Source organism: Crinia signifera, chromosome 5 (genome assembly GCF_055691185.1).
Source record: "Crinia signifera chromosome 5, ASM5569118v1, whole genome shotgun sequence".
In the NCBI taxonomy this organism is placed as follows: Eukaryota; Metazoa; Chordata; class Amphibia; order Anura; family Myobatrachidae; genus Crinia; species Crinia signifera.
This window is the reverse complement of record NC_139221.1, coordinates 323,464,911-323,482,699: the sequence shown is the minus strand read 5'-3', so window position 1 is coordinate 323,482,699 and position 17,789 is coordinate 323,464,911. Positions and strand designations below refer to the sequence as shown.

At 50.4% G+C, this 17,789-nt stretch overlaps 1 protein-coding gene and 1 pseudogene across 13 annotated transcripts in view; both read left to right on the top strand.

Moving 5' to 3' along the window:
• The window catches only part of PTK2 (protein tyrosine kinase 2), a 188,512-nt gene that overhangs the window by 51,994 nt on the left and 118,729 nt on the right, over nucleotides 1-17,789 (top strand). For 2 of the 13 annotated variants that reach the window (XM_083144912.1, XM_083144904.1), the window contains exon 1: nucleotides 7,318-7,726. The exons of 10 other annotated variants lie outside the window; for them this stretch is intronic. In XM_083144912.1, coding sequence (XP_083001038.1) covers nucleotides 7,624-7,726 — 103 coding nt within the window. In that variant the 5' untranslated portion in view covers nucleotides 7,318-7,623. Of the gene's footprint in view, nucleotides 1-7,317; nucleotides 7,727-17,789 lie in introns of those variants that run through there. One more of the 13 variants, XM_083144909.1, reaches the window with a different exon arrangement.
• On the top strand, nucleotides 4,787-4,995 carry LOC146006083 (U2 spliceosomal RNA; annotated as a pseudogene).

Sequence of the window (17,789 nt, the reverse complement as noted above, 5' to 3'; positions counted from 1 at the left end):
GCGCTGCATATTCCGATGCACTTTACAATTGGAACCGGTGATAACCTAGAACAAAACCATTGGAAACAACAGTGCTGAATCAAACGGGGTAATACCAGACAGTCATAGAGGCAGGAGGGTCCTGCTCGCAAGCTTACACTCTATAGGGAAATAAGATACACAAGGATAGGAGTTATCTATTGCATAATGGTCCACCAGATTGCAGAGGTTCCTGGTGGGCTGTATGATAGTGACCCAGCAATGTTGGCCCGGTGTCAGGAGGATGGGAAATTGGAGAACCCGAAAGTAAGTGAGGATATGTGTGGACTGTACAGTGCAGATGTGATTGGATAGGAGAGGTTTATGACTGTTATGTGGCTGGTTCAGGAATCTGATAGGCTGCCTGAAGAGGTGAGTTATCAGGGAACGCTTGAAGGATTGGAGACTGGAGGAGAGTCTTATTGTGTGTGGGAAGGCATTCCACAGAGTGCGTGCAGCCTGAAGAAAGTCCTGCAATCAGGAATGGGAGCGGGTTATGAGTGTGGAAGATTGGCACAGGGTTTGGAGATATTTTGGGATAAGGGAAGACTTGTACTGTACGTTGGTGTAGTATAGTTAATGGCCATTAGTAAGTGATGCAAGGCTGGACACTCCGTGCTTCTGTTGATCAGTTGATGGAAAAACTTTATTACGTTGGGAAATATGGATCCAGTGAAAACTGTCAAAATCTGAAGTCAGGGATGTGGGGGGACAGGTTTGGGGATCCCGCTGCCTCCAGCCATTGTGAATATATGTGCTGATATGCAGATTAGCCTGGCTTGTAGGCTGCTTATATCTAGGATCTCCACACATAAGGCAACTGTATCTACCTTGTCCTTAGGGTAATAGTTGATATGCAGAAGACTGTAATAGCAGCTGTGTAACCACAATGTCTTATTACATCACCAGGTTTATTTGTAGCCTTCTTCCCCACTTGCTCTCTCTCTCTCGCACTCTGTGATCATGGTAAGCCCTTACCAGATACACTCTCTGGTGCAATGAGTGAGCACTCAGATCCACAGACACACACACAGAAGACTGTGCAACATTACACATTCTAGCATGTAGTGGCCGCTGGAGAGGGGGTTTCTGGGTAACTGCGTTTACCTATGGCTGCGGTTGCTATAGGGTATGGAGTCACAATGTCAGAAGTTTATTTTAGGTTTAGGGCTGAAAATACTACATGTCGTCTGATGACCATTGTGGTTTCACAAGTCCTGGTTTTGTACCACATCTGGGCATGGAATCCTCTTCTGCCATCATGTGTTTATGAAAAAATATTTTAGAATGTATTTTTATGCGCGGCCGTGTAGTTAGTCCAGTATGGTTACGTTTGGGTCTGCTGAGCGATCCTCACACTGCCCTTCTGGATGGCGTTTGTATGTTGCTGGGGTAACTTTTGAATCTAAGGTATAAATGTCTGGGTGCAGAGTGGCTCTGGTACCCCCCTCCTAGTAATTGTGCACTTGGATGTGTTTCTAGCCTTATTTGGTCAATCAAGACACTGACGATTCTGTTAAAGCTTAATAGTTGGATGAATGAGGTGGGACGGGTACAGATGTGCCCCTGCTCAGCTAATGACATTACGGCACAGCAATTGCAAAAAAAATGTTTGTGTGCATTTCATTTCACCCGAGGCCATACGTAATACTTTACAGAATTGCACAGCCTGAGCCTGGCGCTGGTAATGGCTTTTCATGCACTTCTTCTCCCAGGTCACATTTTGCAAAAGTCACGGAACCTCACCGCAGTTAGCTGGTGATTTCTAACTGGATCGCACATTTCTCCGGCTGCGAGCATTCCTGCGATGCTATGTGTTATCCTGTAGCATAATTGCAAGTTATTTGGAGGGGTCTCTGCTGTAGATTAGATTTGCTGTGTAAGGCTTTGCCACTTGGGATAATGCTTCCTGCAGTCTCAGGCAGATCTTCATGAGCTGCGTCCAGGGCTTCTGCCAGCGAATGACTGATGTGGGCATCTGCTGTGTGCTATTAGGTGTGAGTCCCGGTATCTCTTCCTGCTAGCGCACATCGCTCTCCGAACATGACCTGAATCATCCAGCTCCTCCGAGTACTGTGCTCCCTCAGTGTATCTGATTACGTGTTATTCTCCATTTCATGGGCAGGTACGTTAATCTGCTCTTTCCTGGTCTCTATCCTTCTGAAGGATCCAGAAATGGGCAGGACAGGGGCACACGCAGGTAAAGGTAGAGGCACACAAGGGCTGGGGAACACAAAGGTACGGAATTATCCAGAAATGGGCAGGACAGGGGCACACAAGGGCTGGGGAATACAAAGGTACGGAAGGATCCAGAAATGGGCAGGACAGGGGCACACGCAGGTAAAGGTAGAGGCACACAAGGGCTGGGGAACACAAAGGTACGGAAGGATCCAGAAATGGGCAGGACAGGGGCACGCGCAGGTAAGGGTAGAGGCACACAAGGGCTGGGGAACACAAAGGTACGGAAGGATCCAGAAATGGGCAGGACAGGGGCACGCGCAGGTAAGGATGGAGGCACACACGGGCTGGGAACACAAAGGTACGGAAGGATCCAGAAATGGGCAGGACAGGGGCACACGCAGGTAAGGGTAGAGGCAAACAAGGGATGGGGAACACAAAGGTACGGAATTATCCAGAAATGGGCAGGACAGGGGCACACGCAGGTAAGGGTAGAGGCACACAAGGGCTGGGGAACACAAAGGTAAGGAAGGATCCAGAAATGGGCAGGACAGGGGCACGTGCAGGTAAGGGTAGGGGCACAAAACGGATGGGGAATACAAAGGTACGGAAGGATCCAGAAATGGGCAGGACAGGGGCACATGCAGGTAAGGGTAGGGGCACAAAAGGGATGGGGAATACAAAGGTACGGAAGGATCCAGAAATGGGCAGGACAGGGGCACGTGCAGGTAAGGGTAGGGGCACAAAAGGGATGGGGAATACAAAGGTACAGAAGGATCCAGAAATGGGCAGGACAGGGGCACATGCAGGTAAGGGTGGAGGCACACACGGGCTGGGGAACACAAAGGTAAGGAAGGATCCAGAAATGGGCAGGACAGGGGCACACGCAGGTAAGGGTAGAGGCACACAAGGGCTGGGGAACACAAAGGTACGGAAGGATCCAGAAATGGGCAGGACAGGGGCACACGCAGGTAAGGGTGGAGGCACACATGGGCTGGGGAACACAAAGGTAAGGAAGGATCCAGAAATGGGCAGGACAGGGGCACGTGCAGGTAAGGGTGGAGGCACACAAGGGCTGGGGAACACAAAGGTAAGGAAGGATCCAGAAATGGGCAGGACAGGGGCACGTGCAGGTAAGGGTAGAGGCACACAAGGGCTGGGAACACATAGACGGTGAAAGAGACCAAACTGGCAGAGCCACACACAGTCAGCGAAAGAGGCAGAAGTGGGCAAGGACAGAGCCAGAGAAGAGTAGGGGTAGAGGCCCACATGGACAGAGGAACATATGGCTGAAGTTGCTAGCCACAAGCCCCTGGCCAGACATACAAGAATGTAGGGCTTGTGTGTCCTCCCAGCCCGCCATTGCTGTATTTGGCCTAGGGCGAAATGGCAAGGTAGTGTAAAGCTAAAGTAAATTATATGGTGTGTACACATGGTGCGATGATTTTTTTTTTTTTTTATAATTATTTTTTTAGCAAGTTAGTCAAAATCCCACTCTTTGGCTGCAAACGATCCTGATCCCATCCCGATTTGCGGGCCCGTACCAATGTGCATGCGGTACAGCGAGTACATACAAAGATGCTGCTGCGATTGGGACAGGTGATATCAGAAATGTGCCGTAACAATGATGGGCATTCCTGGGCGGAAAATGGGAGGTGGCTAGCGGTGCTGTCACATGGGCGTGTAATGGGAATGTGTAAGTGGGCATCTCGGTCCTGGCACATACACGTGTGGGTGTGCACCAGGGGAGGGGCTGATACCAGCATTTGCGTATGCTCTCATTTGTGACTCAGCGCAAAAGCCAAAACTGCTCTGAATCAGGCCCTATCCATCCTAGTGCAGCTAATTAGAGAGTCACTTACCTCTGTAACCCAAGACTGTGTAGTGCACAGTAGTCTCCATAAGGTGGCGCAAAAGCATGTTCATAAAGAAACCTTCATAAATCTACCAAATAAGATGGCATTTGCTGTGGGCCTACAGAGAGCCTTGTGCCACATGTATTTATTGGTTGTTCTCCTATGTGCCATGTTCCATACGTCGTGGCTCTGTTCCCAGGAGGAATAATCGCCGGCCCGTTGCTGATTGACCTGTATTTCTTCTAATCCCTGAGCCTCACGCGCCACTGGAGATGAATGGGGCTCGCCCTCAGTAGGCGTGGGACATCTCTGCAGCATGAGTCCTGTTCGCCAGCAGCAGTGAAGGGTAGAACGGCCGTTCCCTTAGTACTTCATTGTGTTTTACAATACTGCATGACAGGTGGACTTCAGAGCTGACACTCACCTGTGCTGGGAGTTAAGCTGATTTCTATCAAGTGGATCTGACATCCCCACCCTGCCCTGTGCACTCCCGGCCGGCCCGCACCGCTGCCTTTTTGAAGTGGTAGGAATTTTTTTTTTTTACACATCCCAGCATGCCTTGCTGTAGTTTTAGCATTCCCTAATAGAAAAACGGTGGGAAGGCATGATGGGACTTGTAGTTTCACAACAGCTGAAGGGCCGTTGCTTGGACATGCCTGGTGTACAAATATGTTTGGAAATCAAACCATCAATTGAAGGGGATGATCTTTGAGATCAGTATCTTTTTTTAGGCTCTCGCTTCTCGGCCTTTTGGCTAAGATCAAGTGTAGTATCTGTTCTTATCAGTTGGGTATGGACTGGCCTCTGGCAGAGAATAGAGAAAGGTGAGACTGAGTAGCTGCTCTGATGGGCGGAGGGTGTGGGACCCCTCTGTTTTTTCCCGGGAGTAGTGAAAAGTCTCACTAAGTATCTTCACCTCTGCCAGTGGTAGGAGGCTCCGTAAACCCACTGGTAGGAGGGGGGGAGAAACACTGGGCTTAGTAGTTTGACTCTCTTGACGGGGTTCGTAGCCCCCGAAGGATGAGACAGCGAAAGGCTCAGTCTAGTATCCATTCCCAGGGAGCGGAGAAAGGCTGGGACTGAGTAGATGGCTCCTGTTCCAGAGGTTCGTAGCCTCTGATGGGGAGACCGCGAAAAGCTCAGCCGAGTATCTTAACCCTGGGAGCGGAGAAACACTGGGACTGAGTAGATTGCTCTTCCGAGGGGGGTGCAGCCCCTAAGGGAGTCTTTCGAAAAGCCCAGTGGAGTACCCATTCCCATGCCAGGGGCTGGAAAGTACCTGCTGGTGAGACGGAGAAACACTTGGTCGGACGCTGACTGGCTGGCTGCCTGGAGTCCGAGGCTGCACTGTGCCCCCGGGGAAACTCGGGGGTGCCGGACATGCACGGGTGATCCCAAGTCACCTTGCACGAATGGCACTTGCACTGCGCACTTCCCTTTAGGTTAGCGCTTCACGTCCTTACCCTGTCCTTTTGGATGGGGTAGGACAATTTTTCACACCCCCCCCCCGGCCTTTTGGCTAGGGCCTTATTCTTTTCTTTTTATGATTTGCACGTTTTGCACTTCACGTTTTTCGTTAGTTTGTCACGTTTTTTCATTTGGGTAGTGCGGCTGTCCCTAACGGGCCTTCCGTTCCCCAAACGTGACTGGGACTCTTCACCTTTTGGGGAGAGTCCCGGTTCCCTCGAGGGCAACCCCGAGCCGCAAGGCGGAGGGAAGCCTAAGCGGGTCCTTCCAAACCTTTGGGTGCGGAGGACCCACCGTCCGAAACCCTTCCGGGGGTGGAGGAAACGCGGGTCCATCTGAGCTTCGGCGAAGAGGACCCACCGATCCCTTTTTTCCCTTCCTCGGCCTTATGGTTGAGGGGGGTTAGGGGAACCATGGGGCCTTTCTCCTTTGGGAGAGGGCCACAAGTTCTGTACGGCTGCCCCCTGTGCACGCGTTTAGTCACGTCACTGGTGGTGGTGGGAGCACACCTCGGGCTCCCTGAGTTTCTTCAAACTCATCTTTTTTTAGGCTCCACCCTTCCACTCTTAGATCTAAGGGGTCAATTTACTAAAGCTATAGAGAAATGATAGACTGGTTGCTATGGGCAACATCACCTCTATTCGCAATGCAGCACTTAAAACAATGAACAATATCCTTATGTGACATCACTGGGACCCCCAACGAATATGCGGTCGCTGATGACATTGTCAGATTTGAGCGCATGTTAAACAGCCAGCCAATCAGTTCCTACCTGCCATGTCACAGACTGTGTTTGAAAAATGTCAGACAGGAGCTGATTGGCTGGCTGTTTATCACTCTCCATTCTATCACTTTTGAAGCTTAGTGCGTCTGGTCCTATATCCGCACTGGCAAAGAAAGGTCATTGGCTTATTTTAGACCATGATTTGGAATGGCGCAGTGGACACAGTGGTTAGCATTACTAGCTCACAGTACTGAGGTCTCGGGTTAAGTGTTCATCAAGGTTCTAATGGTGTTGAGTTTGTATGTTCTCCCAATGTGATGAGGAATATAGGGGGTAGACCTGCTTGCTAGACTGCGTTTATGCGAGCGCCCCGGCAATTGGAAATATCGCAGAAGGTGTTGGCAGCGGGGGTCTGCACAGAAGGGCTGAATTCACTGCTCTATGAGCAGGTCCGAATCGGGCTCAGTAGATTGTAAGCTCCACTGGAGCAGAGGCTGCGATAGTCTCTGGAAGCGCTGTGGAATATGTGCGCGCTGTATAAATAACCATTAATAATTCTTACGTCGGTTTTTGCAGGATTTCCTGCGCGACTAATGTAACATTTGTAGAGTGTGTTTATATATATATATATATATATATATATATATATATATATATATATATATATATATATATATATATATATATATATATATATATATATATATATATATATATATTTTATAACAATAAATAAAAAAATAATGAAAATAAACTAAATAAAAAACCTCCCCAAATTAGTTTTACCAGTTTGAGACTTTATCAGTGACCAGCTGAGCGGATGTAATTACGTTCGTTTTCTGATTGTTTTGATTTTGTTTCCTGCACTTGTTTCCTCCCCTACCTGTGCGGCGCTGTACGATGCTGTCCCTTTAATTCGAGGTTCCAGCCTGGGAAGCGAAGCCAGCTTGTACTGTGGTAAACAGAGTCTGCAGGATCAAGTGAGATTAGCATATTAACAAGGTGTATGCTAATGCCTCTCCCAGTCTCCTCCCATCGCCCCTCCCTCCTTCCATGCCTCCCTCTCTCTCTCTCTCTCCCTGACTGAATGGAGACAGGAGTCACAGGCACACACAGTCATGTTACTGCCCGTCTCCGGCACTTCTCCCAGGAAAAGGATGGTTTACGTCCCCGGCTGCTGAGGAATGAGCAGGTTGTGCCGTTGGAAGGGTGTCCTTAATGCCCCACATCCAGGAGGAGCAGGGCTGTTCCTGCATACACAACCAGTGCAGCAATGCAGTGGAGGATCCCATTCTATCCTGTTCTGCTCCCAACCCCCGAGCGCTGAATTGGGACATTGTATCCTGGCTGCTGGCTTGACATTCCCCTGGCTGTGTGTATATGTTGTTGGAACTGGCAGGCCGGCTAGGCCCAGGACGGACAGGTGCTGTCGTCTATATGGAGAAGAGCGGCTGCAGTCCTTTTCCAATATGCTGGGCTAAAGGTATTTACCCATCCAGACAGTAATTATAGCCCGGGAGCCTCACGTCAGCACTCCTGTGCTGAGCTCATTAGCGCTGAATTGTGGGAACGCGGCTCCTCTTCCCTCACACCTGACATTCAGCCTGATGAGAAAATTCTAATTCGCCTCAACTTGCAGCAGGGGGGTGGCGGGTCGTTAACCCTTCGCGGCTCCTGGTCTTGGATTTTAAATCCTGTGCCTAAAATAAGTGGTTCGGTAACGAGGGGTTAATTCTTGCGCTTGGGTGGACTGTTAAGTAGTTGCCAGTTGGCGCTACGCCATTAACCCTTTGTTGTGAGCCAACTGATCTGAGTGTTCTATACATGACTATGGTTTTGTTTGTCAGGCACAGCATATAGGAGTATATGGTGATTTATTGCTAGCTGCCGCCAGTGAGCTTATCTTTGCTGCACGGGTAGATGTGCACCGCTAGTTACCTGGCCGTTTGTATGATACGGTTAATGCATCACTGTAGAAATCAATGTTCTGTATGTGGTGTGCTGGGGAGCGGCGTGTGGCGGATGCAGCGTTGCTGGGACGCTGTGCTTTGGATTTCCTATTGCACAGGATTATTCTCTGCACAGAGAATCCGCTGAGTGCCTTGGACTTTATGGCCGCTACCTGACTTTAGACTAAACCGGACTGGCAGTGATGATGTGAGGGCTGATTATATAGCAATAAATATATACATACACACATACCAGGGTTAATAATTGCTTAAGTGTGTATGTATGCCTGTTATATTATATTTGCACACTTCGTATAGCTGCTGTTCTGACACTTCTTGCTATTATTGAGTAAGGAACGTGATAGTGAACCGGCCCCGCAAGCCTCACAGTTTGTAGTGCACCAGTTTAATGTGTGTGGAACATTCCCTGCAGCCTACAATAAGTATTCCTGCTCCAGACATCCCTCCGGCCACCTGCTCCTGTCACAGAAAGTCATATATTAGCTTCCATGGGCTTCTTGGGTAACGACATGTTACACTGAAGGCAGAACATTAAAGTGTCATCCTATCTGACCTCTCGTACCATTGTAGTAGTGTGTGGCTGGTTGCTGGTCGTGTAAGGGTTAAACAATGGCTGCCAGGCTCAGCGCTGTGACCAGATAAAGTCTGGTCTGTGATGCGCTAATTAATACCAGCGACTGACAGGTTACACTACATTGGGGGGGTTCCGTCTGTGTATTGAGAACCATCCTACAGTTACTCTGTGACAAATGTTCCGCAGGTTTGCAGGGAATCCGTTCTGTCAGCATATGGAGACAATGTGGCAGATTCCAGTGACTGTAGGGGAATAAGGTTCCCCAGTAACACTTCATGGCATATATCCTGAAAGGTAACGCTGTGGGGTATTTGTTCGGGCACAGTGTAGGTGTAGTGAGATCCGCAAATGTGTGTGTGTGTGTGTGCCAGGGATGGCCGTAAGCTGTATGGGAGTCCCTCTCTCTAGGGGACATAACATTGGTGCCGGTGAATGGAATAACGATTGTCCTGATGATAGATTGTCTTTGTCGTCTCGTATACAAATATTTGTGAGGCGGTTTAGCTGGTGAGAGTGATGTCATTTCAGTTGCTGCCCTCAGGGAGCGGAAGGACCTGGCACACCCCGCATCCCGCGTGTAAGCGCTACAACCCTGTGTTCTGTACTTGTATGCCCCCTGGTCTCTTCCCAGGCCAGGCAGGTGGCCCACACCAGTCACAGCGTGATCGTACAGCCGCCCATGCCAGTGTTACTGAGGGTGAAATGATGCAATGTATGGATTGCCAACCCCAGCGATGAACCTGTGTCAGAACAGTTTCCCTTCCAGACAGACGCTATATAAAAGTTAGTAATGACCTAGTAGTCCGCAGGTGGTGACATGCATAAGGCTGGTGTTGGTGCGCGGGGTTAACACTCCAGTGTACCCTTTCTGACTGGATGATTTGTTTAATTTGCTCAGAGATATTATTTGACATCCAGTCAAACCTAAATTATATCGTAGTACCTCATTGCTCGGCAGACCTGGAGCCTCGCGTGGACTGACCGGTATAAGTGCACGTTCTACAGGCAGCACCATTACTGTATAATGTCCTGTCCTACAGCATTATAGGGCGATGAGATCCTCTAGTGCTATAAAGCTGCTATACCTTCCCTTTAGACCCGGGCTGGCCAAACCGATCCTCGAGAGCTACCAACGGTCCACGTTTTCCAAATCGCCTCGCTAAGGCCCAGGTGCAGTCATTACTAACTGTCAGATTGTCAAACCTGCTGCATTCATTCCTACTCCCACAGGTGGCCTGAGATACATGACCTGTTGGTAGATCTTAGGGACTGGTTTGGCCACACCTGCTGTAGACTGTAAGCTCTGCGAGCAGGGCCCTCCTCCCTCCTGCTCTTATTTACACCCCAGCTACACTTTACATGGCCTCCTTGGGTTCTCTGCCACCAGACTCTACTCCTTCTTTGCTTTGCATTTCTAAAGACCACTTAGACCCATTCTCTTCACCCACGCAAATAGGTCCAGGTTTCAACTCACCCTGACTCTCTCTATTGTAGCCCTTGCATCAGTGACTGTTGAGAGTTGTAGCACTGGTTACTTCTCTACTGTATTGTATTGTACGGCTTTTATTGTTTTGCCCTCTTGACTGTGCTGCGGACACCTTGTATAAGGTTTAATAACATAGGCGAAGCCCTGGAATCTGTAGAGAAGGTGTATTTGCTTATACCGTTATCTACTTGGCTGCTGCAATGACCAGTGGTGGCGCTGATGGCTGCCTAGGTCCTGCGCAGCTTGGCGGTTATGAGTTCATGAGTCTATATTCCCCAGGGTACTAGCGTATACCTGTATGCGTTTGTATATCTGTAACTGTTTAACTGGACCTAATCTGACTCTTGCACAGCAATCGAATAAAGCTGATACTGATTCGGGCTGATTCTGGAAGTGAAAGTGTATTGTAATCTCTAGGCCGGTCTGTACAGCCCAAAGTATACATCCAATGGGCCCAGTCCCCATGTTGCATCGGGATACGGTCATTTGGTCTACAGCAACTAGGTCGACAAGCATTGGGTCAACACCACTAGGTCGACAGGTCATTAGGGTGACACAAGCATTAGGTGGACATGGGCAAGGTCGACATTGGGTTTTTCAGTTTTTTTTGGAGCCGACATGTGCCGACAGACGGTATTTCATGCCCTACCATCCACTAGGGTGTGGTGGGAGAATAAAATAGTGTCCATGTCGACTTTGTTGACGTTCGGGTCAAAAAACAGTGAAAAACCTTTTGCCTGTCGACCTAGACACATGTCGGCCTTGCTGCCTGTCGACCTAGTGGTGTCAACCCTGTGCTTGTCAACGTAGTTGTTGTAGACCTAACAACCCACACCCGTTGCATCAGTCATGTGACATTTTATGCACCTGCAGTGCTGGTGATGTAAGATGTAGAGTTCAAAAGTGATTGTGCTCCTTTATAATCCAGCTACTTCCCCGCTGCTAATGGACCCCCGTCCCATGTTACGAACACTCTGTCATCTCTGTAGGCAGCTGTAAGACTGGGGGGGGGGGGGGAATGTTCCATACAGCTTATTGCCATTGAAGCTGTCCAGCTGAATGGAACAGTTCCGGTATGGCGGAGCGACCATCTTATTCCAACGTATCTAGTTTGATGGCTAAATATAGCTGACGGCGTCTAGATAGACCAGAAACAGAAGATTAGGTCGATGGGAACGTGATTGACAGTCACTAGGCAGACACAGGGTTTTCATGTTTTTTTGGTGTCTATGTCGACATAGTTCAACATGGACACCATAAAAGTGTCCCCTCGTCACACTATTATAACCTAACTCTGTGTCGATTGTGTCTCTTCCGTTACTGTTGATCTAGACGCTGTCGACTAACCGTAGTCTAACTAGACGCGTTCGACCAAGAGTAGTGATTGTTCTAGATGCCGTCAACTGGATACGGAATGGAACATCCAGGTTGTGTTTGCAGAAGTGCAGAGATGCAACCACCTGTGTATAGTTGTGCAGGGTGTGAGGGCCTGTCACACTTACGTTCAGTGCTGTTACAATTTATCTGGGTGTGAGCAGTCATGTGACATCCCTGACTCTGACTGATACCAGACAGAGGCTCACTAAAGGCTCACTAAAGGCTCTTGTAGACACACCGTTGACCTTCTTGAAAGCACCTTCAATAACCAAGACTTGTTTTCCTTGCTTCTTATTTAGTACTAGGTGATTCATCGCGCCCTACGGGCGCTCTTCACACCGTCGTAAGGGGCTGCGCCCCCTTAATTTGTGAACGTTTGTATATGAGAAATATGGTTAGAATTGTATGAAAGATGCCCTGTATTGCAACTTAGGTGTCCGCGAATTGCAGGAGGGGGGGTCGCGGGGGGTGCCGCGAATTGCAGGAGGGGGGGTTGTGGGGGGGTGGATGCTGCGAATCGCGGGAGGGGAGGGATTGCAGAGAATCGCGGGAGGGGGGTCGCGGGGTGGGTTGCCGCAAATCGCGGGAGGGGGGTTACGGGGGCGGGGGTTGCGGCGAATCATGGTAGGGGGGGGTCACGGGGGGTGTGCCGTGAATCACAGAAGGGGGGGTCACGGGGTTGGGTGCCGAGAATCGCGGGGAGGTGTGTGTGTGCCGTGAATCGCGGGAGTGGGGGTTGCGGGGGGTGGGGGGGGTGTGACGCGAATCGCCACAAGAAAAAATCAACACAGAAAGGTCAACACATGTAAATGTTGACATAAGTGTGGCACTTCATTGGTGTCCATGTCGACACATGAGAATGAATATGAAAATATTCAAAAAATGAAAAAAAAAAACTTAAAAAACTCATGTCAACCTTTTTCATTGTCGACCATAGCCATGTCAGTGTTTTCCATGTGCAATTTAATTTTGGAGCTGCCGCGAATCGCGGGGGGGTGCCGCGAATTGCGGGAGGGGGGGTCGCGGGGGTGGGTGCCGCGAATCGCGGGAGGGGGGGTTACGGGGCGGGGGTTGCGGCGAATCATGGGAGGGGGGGTCGCGGGGGTGTGCCGTGAATCACGTGAGGGGGGGTCACGGGGTGGGCTGCCGAGAATCGCGGGGGAGGTGTGTGTGTGTGCCGTGATTAGCGGGAGTGGGGGTTGTGGGGAGGGGTGGTGGGGGGGGGTGTGACGCAAATCGCCACAAGAAAAAATCAACACAGACAGGTCAACACATGTAAATGTTGACATAAGTGTGGCACTTCATTGGTGTCCATGTCGACACATGAGAATGAATATGAAAATATTCAAAAAATAAAAAAAAAAACTTCAAAAACTCATGTCAACCTTTTTCATTGTCGACCATAGCCATGTCAGTGTTTTCCATGTGCCATTTAATCCTGGGGCTGCCGCGAATCGCGGGGGGTGCCGCGATTTGCGGGAGGGGGGGGTTGCGGGGGGTGGGTGCCGCGAATCGCAGGAGAGCGGGGTTCATGGGGGTTCCGGTGGGGGGTTGTCGCGAATTGCGGGAGGGGGGGGGGTCGCGGGGGGGTGCCGCGAATTGCCGGAGGGGGGGTTGCGGGGGGTGTGACGCGAATCGCCACAAGAAAAAAATCAACACAGAAAGGTCAACACATGTAAATGTTGACAAAAGTGTGGCACTTCATTGGTGTCCATGTCGACACATGAGAATGAATATGAAAATATTCAAAAAATGACAAAAAAACTTCAAAAACTCATGTCAACCTTTTTCATTGTCGACCATAGCCATGTCAGTGTTTTCCATGTGCAATTTAATTCTGGAGCTGCCGCGAATCACGGGGGGGTGCCGCGAATTGCGGGAGGGGGGGTCGCGGGGGTGGGTGCCGCGAATTGCGGGAGGTGGGGGGTCACAGGGGGTGCCGCGAATCACGGGAGGGGGGGTTGCGGGGGGGTGTGACGCGAATCGCCACAAGAAAAAATCAACACAGAAAGGTCAACACATGTAAGTGTTGACATAAGTGTGCCACTTCATTGGTGTCCATGTCGACACATGACAATGAATATGAAAAAATTAAAAAAATTAAAAATAAATCTTCAAAAACTCATGTCAACCTTTTTCATTGTCGACCATAGCCATGTCAGTGTTTTGCATGTGCCATTTAATCCTGGGGCTGCTGCGAATTTAGGGGGGGGGGGTGCCGCGAATCGCGGGAGGGGGGTCGCAGGGGGGGTGCCGCCAATCGTGCAAGGGGGGGTCGCGGGGGGGTCTTTTTGCCACGAATCGCGGGAGGGAGGTCGCGGTGGGGGTGTTTTTTCCGTGAATCGGGGGGGGGGATGTCACGGGGGAGGGTTTGCCGCGATTCGCGGGAGGGGGGGTCGCGGGGTGGTGGTTATGCCGCGAATTACGGGAGGGGTCGTGGGGGGGTTCTTTTTGCAGCGAATCGCGGGAGGGGGGGTCGCGGGGGTGTTTTTGCTGCGAATCGCGGTAGGGGGGGTCGCGGGGGAGCGGGTGTTTTTGCCGCGAATCGCGGAGGGGGGGGGGGCACGGGGGGGGGAGGTTTTGCCGCAAATCGCGGGAGGGGGGCGCTCACCTGGTGGCTGTGGAGTAGCAGTGCTGGGCAACATGGGAAGGCAGTTTGTGTCTGGCACTGTCTGTGGGCTCACTGGGCTGGTTCTCTGTCACATACCTCCCAACATGACCCTCTCCAGGAGGGACACAATGCTCTGTTTCTAGACTTCCCCTTAATGTATGATTGCCATCACCTGTTTTAAACAGGTTAATTTCTCAGAAAGGTGTTCAGCACAGATGAAGGCAATCACACATTAAGAGGAAAGTCCAGGAACAGAGCGTTATAGACACAGACACCCACTTTGAGTGACAGATGTAGCCAAATATATAGGAGATTAAAAAAAATACGACGGATGGTGTATTGTATATTTATGCATTTTTTTTTTATTTCCCATATGGGACATTGAGTCTTTAGAATAAATCTAATTTATTTGTGTACTCACATTGGTGACTGCGCCACCTGCTGACCATTATCTACCACTATAACCCTCGGACCCTGTCCCCTGTTACTGTTATTACATCACCGTTCATTCTGTCATTGGATATTTAAGGCTCACATTTGTTATTTTACATTTTGTTGCTTTCGGGGTACTTTCTCTGTATGCTACAAGCCCGGGAGCACCCATCTGCTTCGCACACAGGAGGTGACCCGCCGGCTGTGACTGTGTACCGGCATTATGTGTGGCCCGATGGAATATATGGTTTCTAGTGACACTGGGCCCACTGTAACTGGTGGACAGCTGTGGTGTCTTTGTGCTTGGTTTGTGCTATACCCTGCTGTGAGTGAAAGGATGGAGGTGTAGGGTGAGCAGGTAGCTGGAAGCTTCCCAGGGGGACATACTTGTAAGAGAATGAAATCAACGGACTGTTGTATGTTTGCTTTGTTTTGGGGGTTATTCTGGTTGATTCGCAAGGCTGCAAATTCACAGCCTTGCGAGTCCACCAAATCTCGTCTTGCGAATGGTTGGCTGGCACCACCCATTCGCAAGGGCGCCACGCTTGCAGGGGCTTGCATTTGCAGCGCGGGGGAACCTCCCACATCTTTCGATGGTCGCTGATGTGGAAGGTCCACGCATATAAAAGTGACTTTCAAGTCCTTTACGTTTGTGTGCATGCTAGGAAGGAAATGGGCGGGCAGGAGATGTCAGCTGCCCCCCCCCCCCACGCATCATGGCCTCAATAGCATGAGAACACCATAAAACGATGGGCGTTCCCCTATGCTGATGGGGCCGCTCCACTCCCCTCTCCGCCCGCTGTCCTGGCTGCATGCACCTGGCGGACAGTCTGTTTGCACATGCGCAGAAATGGTCCCCATGCGGACGCATTCTGGTTGCGAAGCCCGTACTATCTACTACAGGGATCCGCAGAAATGCTCTGGTCTTAAATATAAAAGCATTCATGTCTACATTGGGTGGCGTAGTGGTCAGCATTGCAGCACTGAGGCTTTGGGTGCGTTTCCTCAATCCCTATGTGAGGAGTCTGTTCACCGTGTTTTGTTTTTGGTGGGGGTTTTCTCTGGGTGGTCCGTTTTCCTTCCACATGCCAAACGCTAACTAGTAGTTCAAATAATTAACCCTAGTGTGTGTGTGTGTGTGTGTGTGTGTGTGTGTGTGACCATGTGGTAGAGAATATAGTTTGTAAGATCCACTGGGGCAGGGACTGATATGAAAATTATCGTACTGCCACCACTGAAGTGCTCACGTGTATGAAGTTATGATACAACAGAAACTCCCCCAGCCCCCCCCCCCCCCTGTCCCCTGTCCCCCGTCCCCCGTCCCTTTCCAGCGAACAGCCTGCGGTGAAAGTAGGGCAATCGCCTATTGTTCCCCACTACCCGGAAAATACCACGTATGGTGAAATCTCAGTCATGTGACTGCTGGTGCCTGGTCTCCTGGCAGCCTTGGAGCTCGGGGCTCTGCTGAGAGGCTGCTGTGCTTGGTGAATTGATTCTGAGTGTATTGCTGACACAACAAATCTTATGTCTTGTGTAGGCTGCTTGTAATGCAGCAATTCCGCAAATTGTCATTCATACTGTAACGTCCAATCCTATCCAGCTGGCTCCTGATGGCACAAATGCTCTGCGCGGCGTGGAATATAGATCACCGTGTACGTGCTGCTGACATTATCGCTCTCAGAGAGGGTACAGTCTTGAAAATGATCCCTCTGTTTTTTGGATTAGGGTTGCCCTCTCCCAATGATTACCAGATGAATTGGGGCCATCCCCCATCCCCCATCCCTCATCCCTGGCTCTATGTTGACGCCCTGGTCTGTGTCAGCAATGTAATCTCGATTTTAGTGTTGAAGTCTTTCACTCGCTGTAATGCATAAAGCAAAATTAATTTCCTTCAGCAATTTTGCAGAATGTGTCCGGCCTTATGTTGTGTCCTGTGCGGATGAGGGCTTACCGTGCTATGTAGTCCGTGGCGAGTATTGGATATGGCCTGTGTGGATGAGGGCTTACCGTGCTATGTAGTCCGTGGCGAGTATTGGATATGGCCTCTGTGGATGAGGGCTTACCGTGCTATGTAGCCCGTGGTGAGTATTGGATATGGCCTGTGTGGATGAGGGCTTACCGTGCTATGTAGTCCGTGGTGAGTATTGGATATGGCCTCTGTGGATGAGGGCTTACCGTGCTATGTAGTCCGTGGTGAGTATTGGATATGGCCTGTGCGGATGAGGGCTTACCGTGCTATGTAGTCCGTGGTGAGTACTGGATATGGCCTCTGTGGATGAGGGCTTACCGTGCTATGTAGTCCGTGGTGAGTATTGGATATGGCCTGTGTGGATGAGGCTTACCGTGCTATGTAGTCCGTGGTGAGTATTGGATATGGCCTGTGTGGATGAGGGCTTACCGTGCTATGTAGCCCGTGGCGAGTATTGGATATGGCCTGTGCGGATGAGGGCTTACCGTGCTATGTAGTCCGTGGCGAGTATTGGATATGGCCTGTGTGGATGAGGGCTTACCGTGCTATGTAGTCCGTGGCGAGTATTGGATATGGCCTGTGTGGATGAGGGCTTACCGTGCTATGTAGTCCGTGGCGAGTATTGGATATGGCCTGTGCGGATGAGGGCTTACCGTGCTATGTAGTCCGTGGCGAGTATTGGATATGGCCTGTGCGGATGAGGGCTTACCGTGCTATGTAGTCCGTGGCGAGTATTGGATATGGCCTGTGTGGATGAGGGCTTACCGTGCTATGTAGTCCGTGGCGAGTATTGGATATGGCCTGTGCGGATGAGGGCTTACCGTGCTATGTAGTCCGTGGCGAGTATTGGATATGGCCTGTGTGGATGAGGGCTTACCGTGCTATGTAGTCCGTGGCGAGTATTGGATATGGCCTGTGTGGATGAGGGCTTACCGTGCTATGTAGTCCGTGGCGAGTATTGGATATGGCCTGTGTGGATGAGGGCTTACCGTGCTATGTAGTCCGTGGCGAGTATTGGATATGGCCTGTGTGGATGAGGGCTTACCGTGCTATGTAGTCCGTGGCGAGTATTGGATATGGCCTGTGCGGATGAGGGCTTACCGTGCTATGTAGTCCGTGGCGAGTAT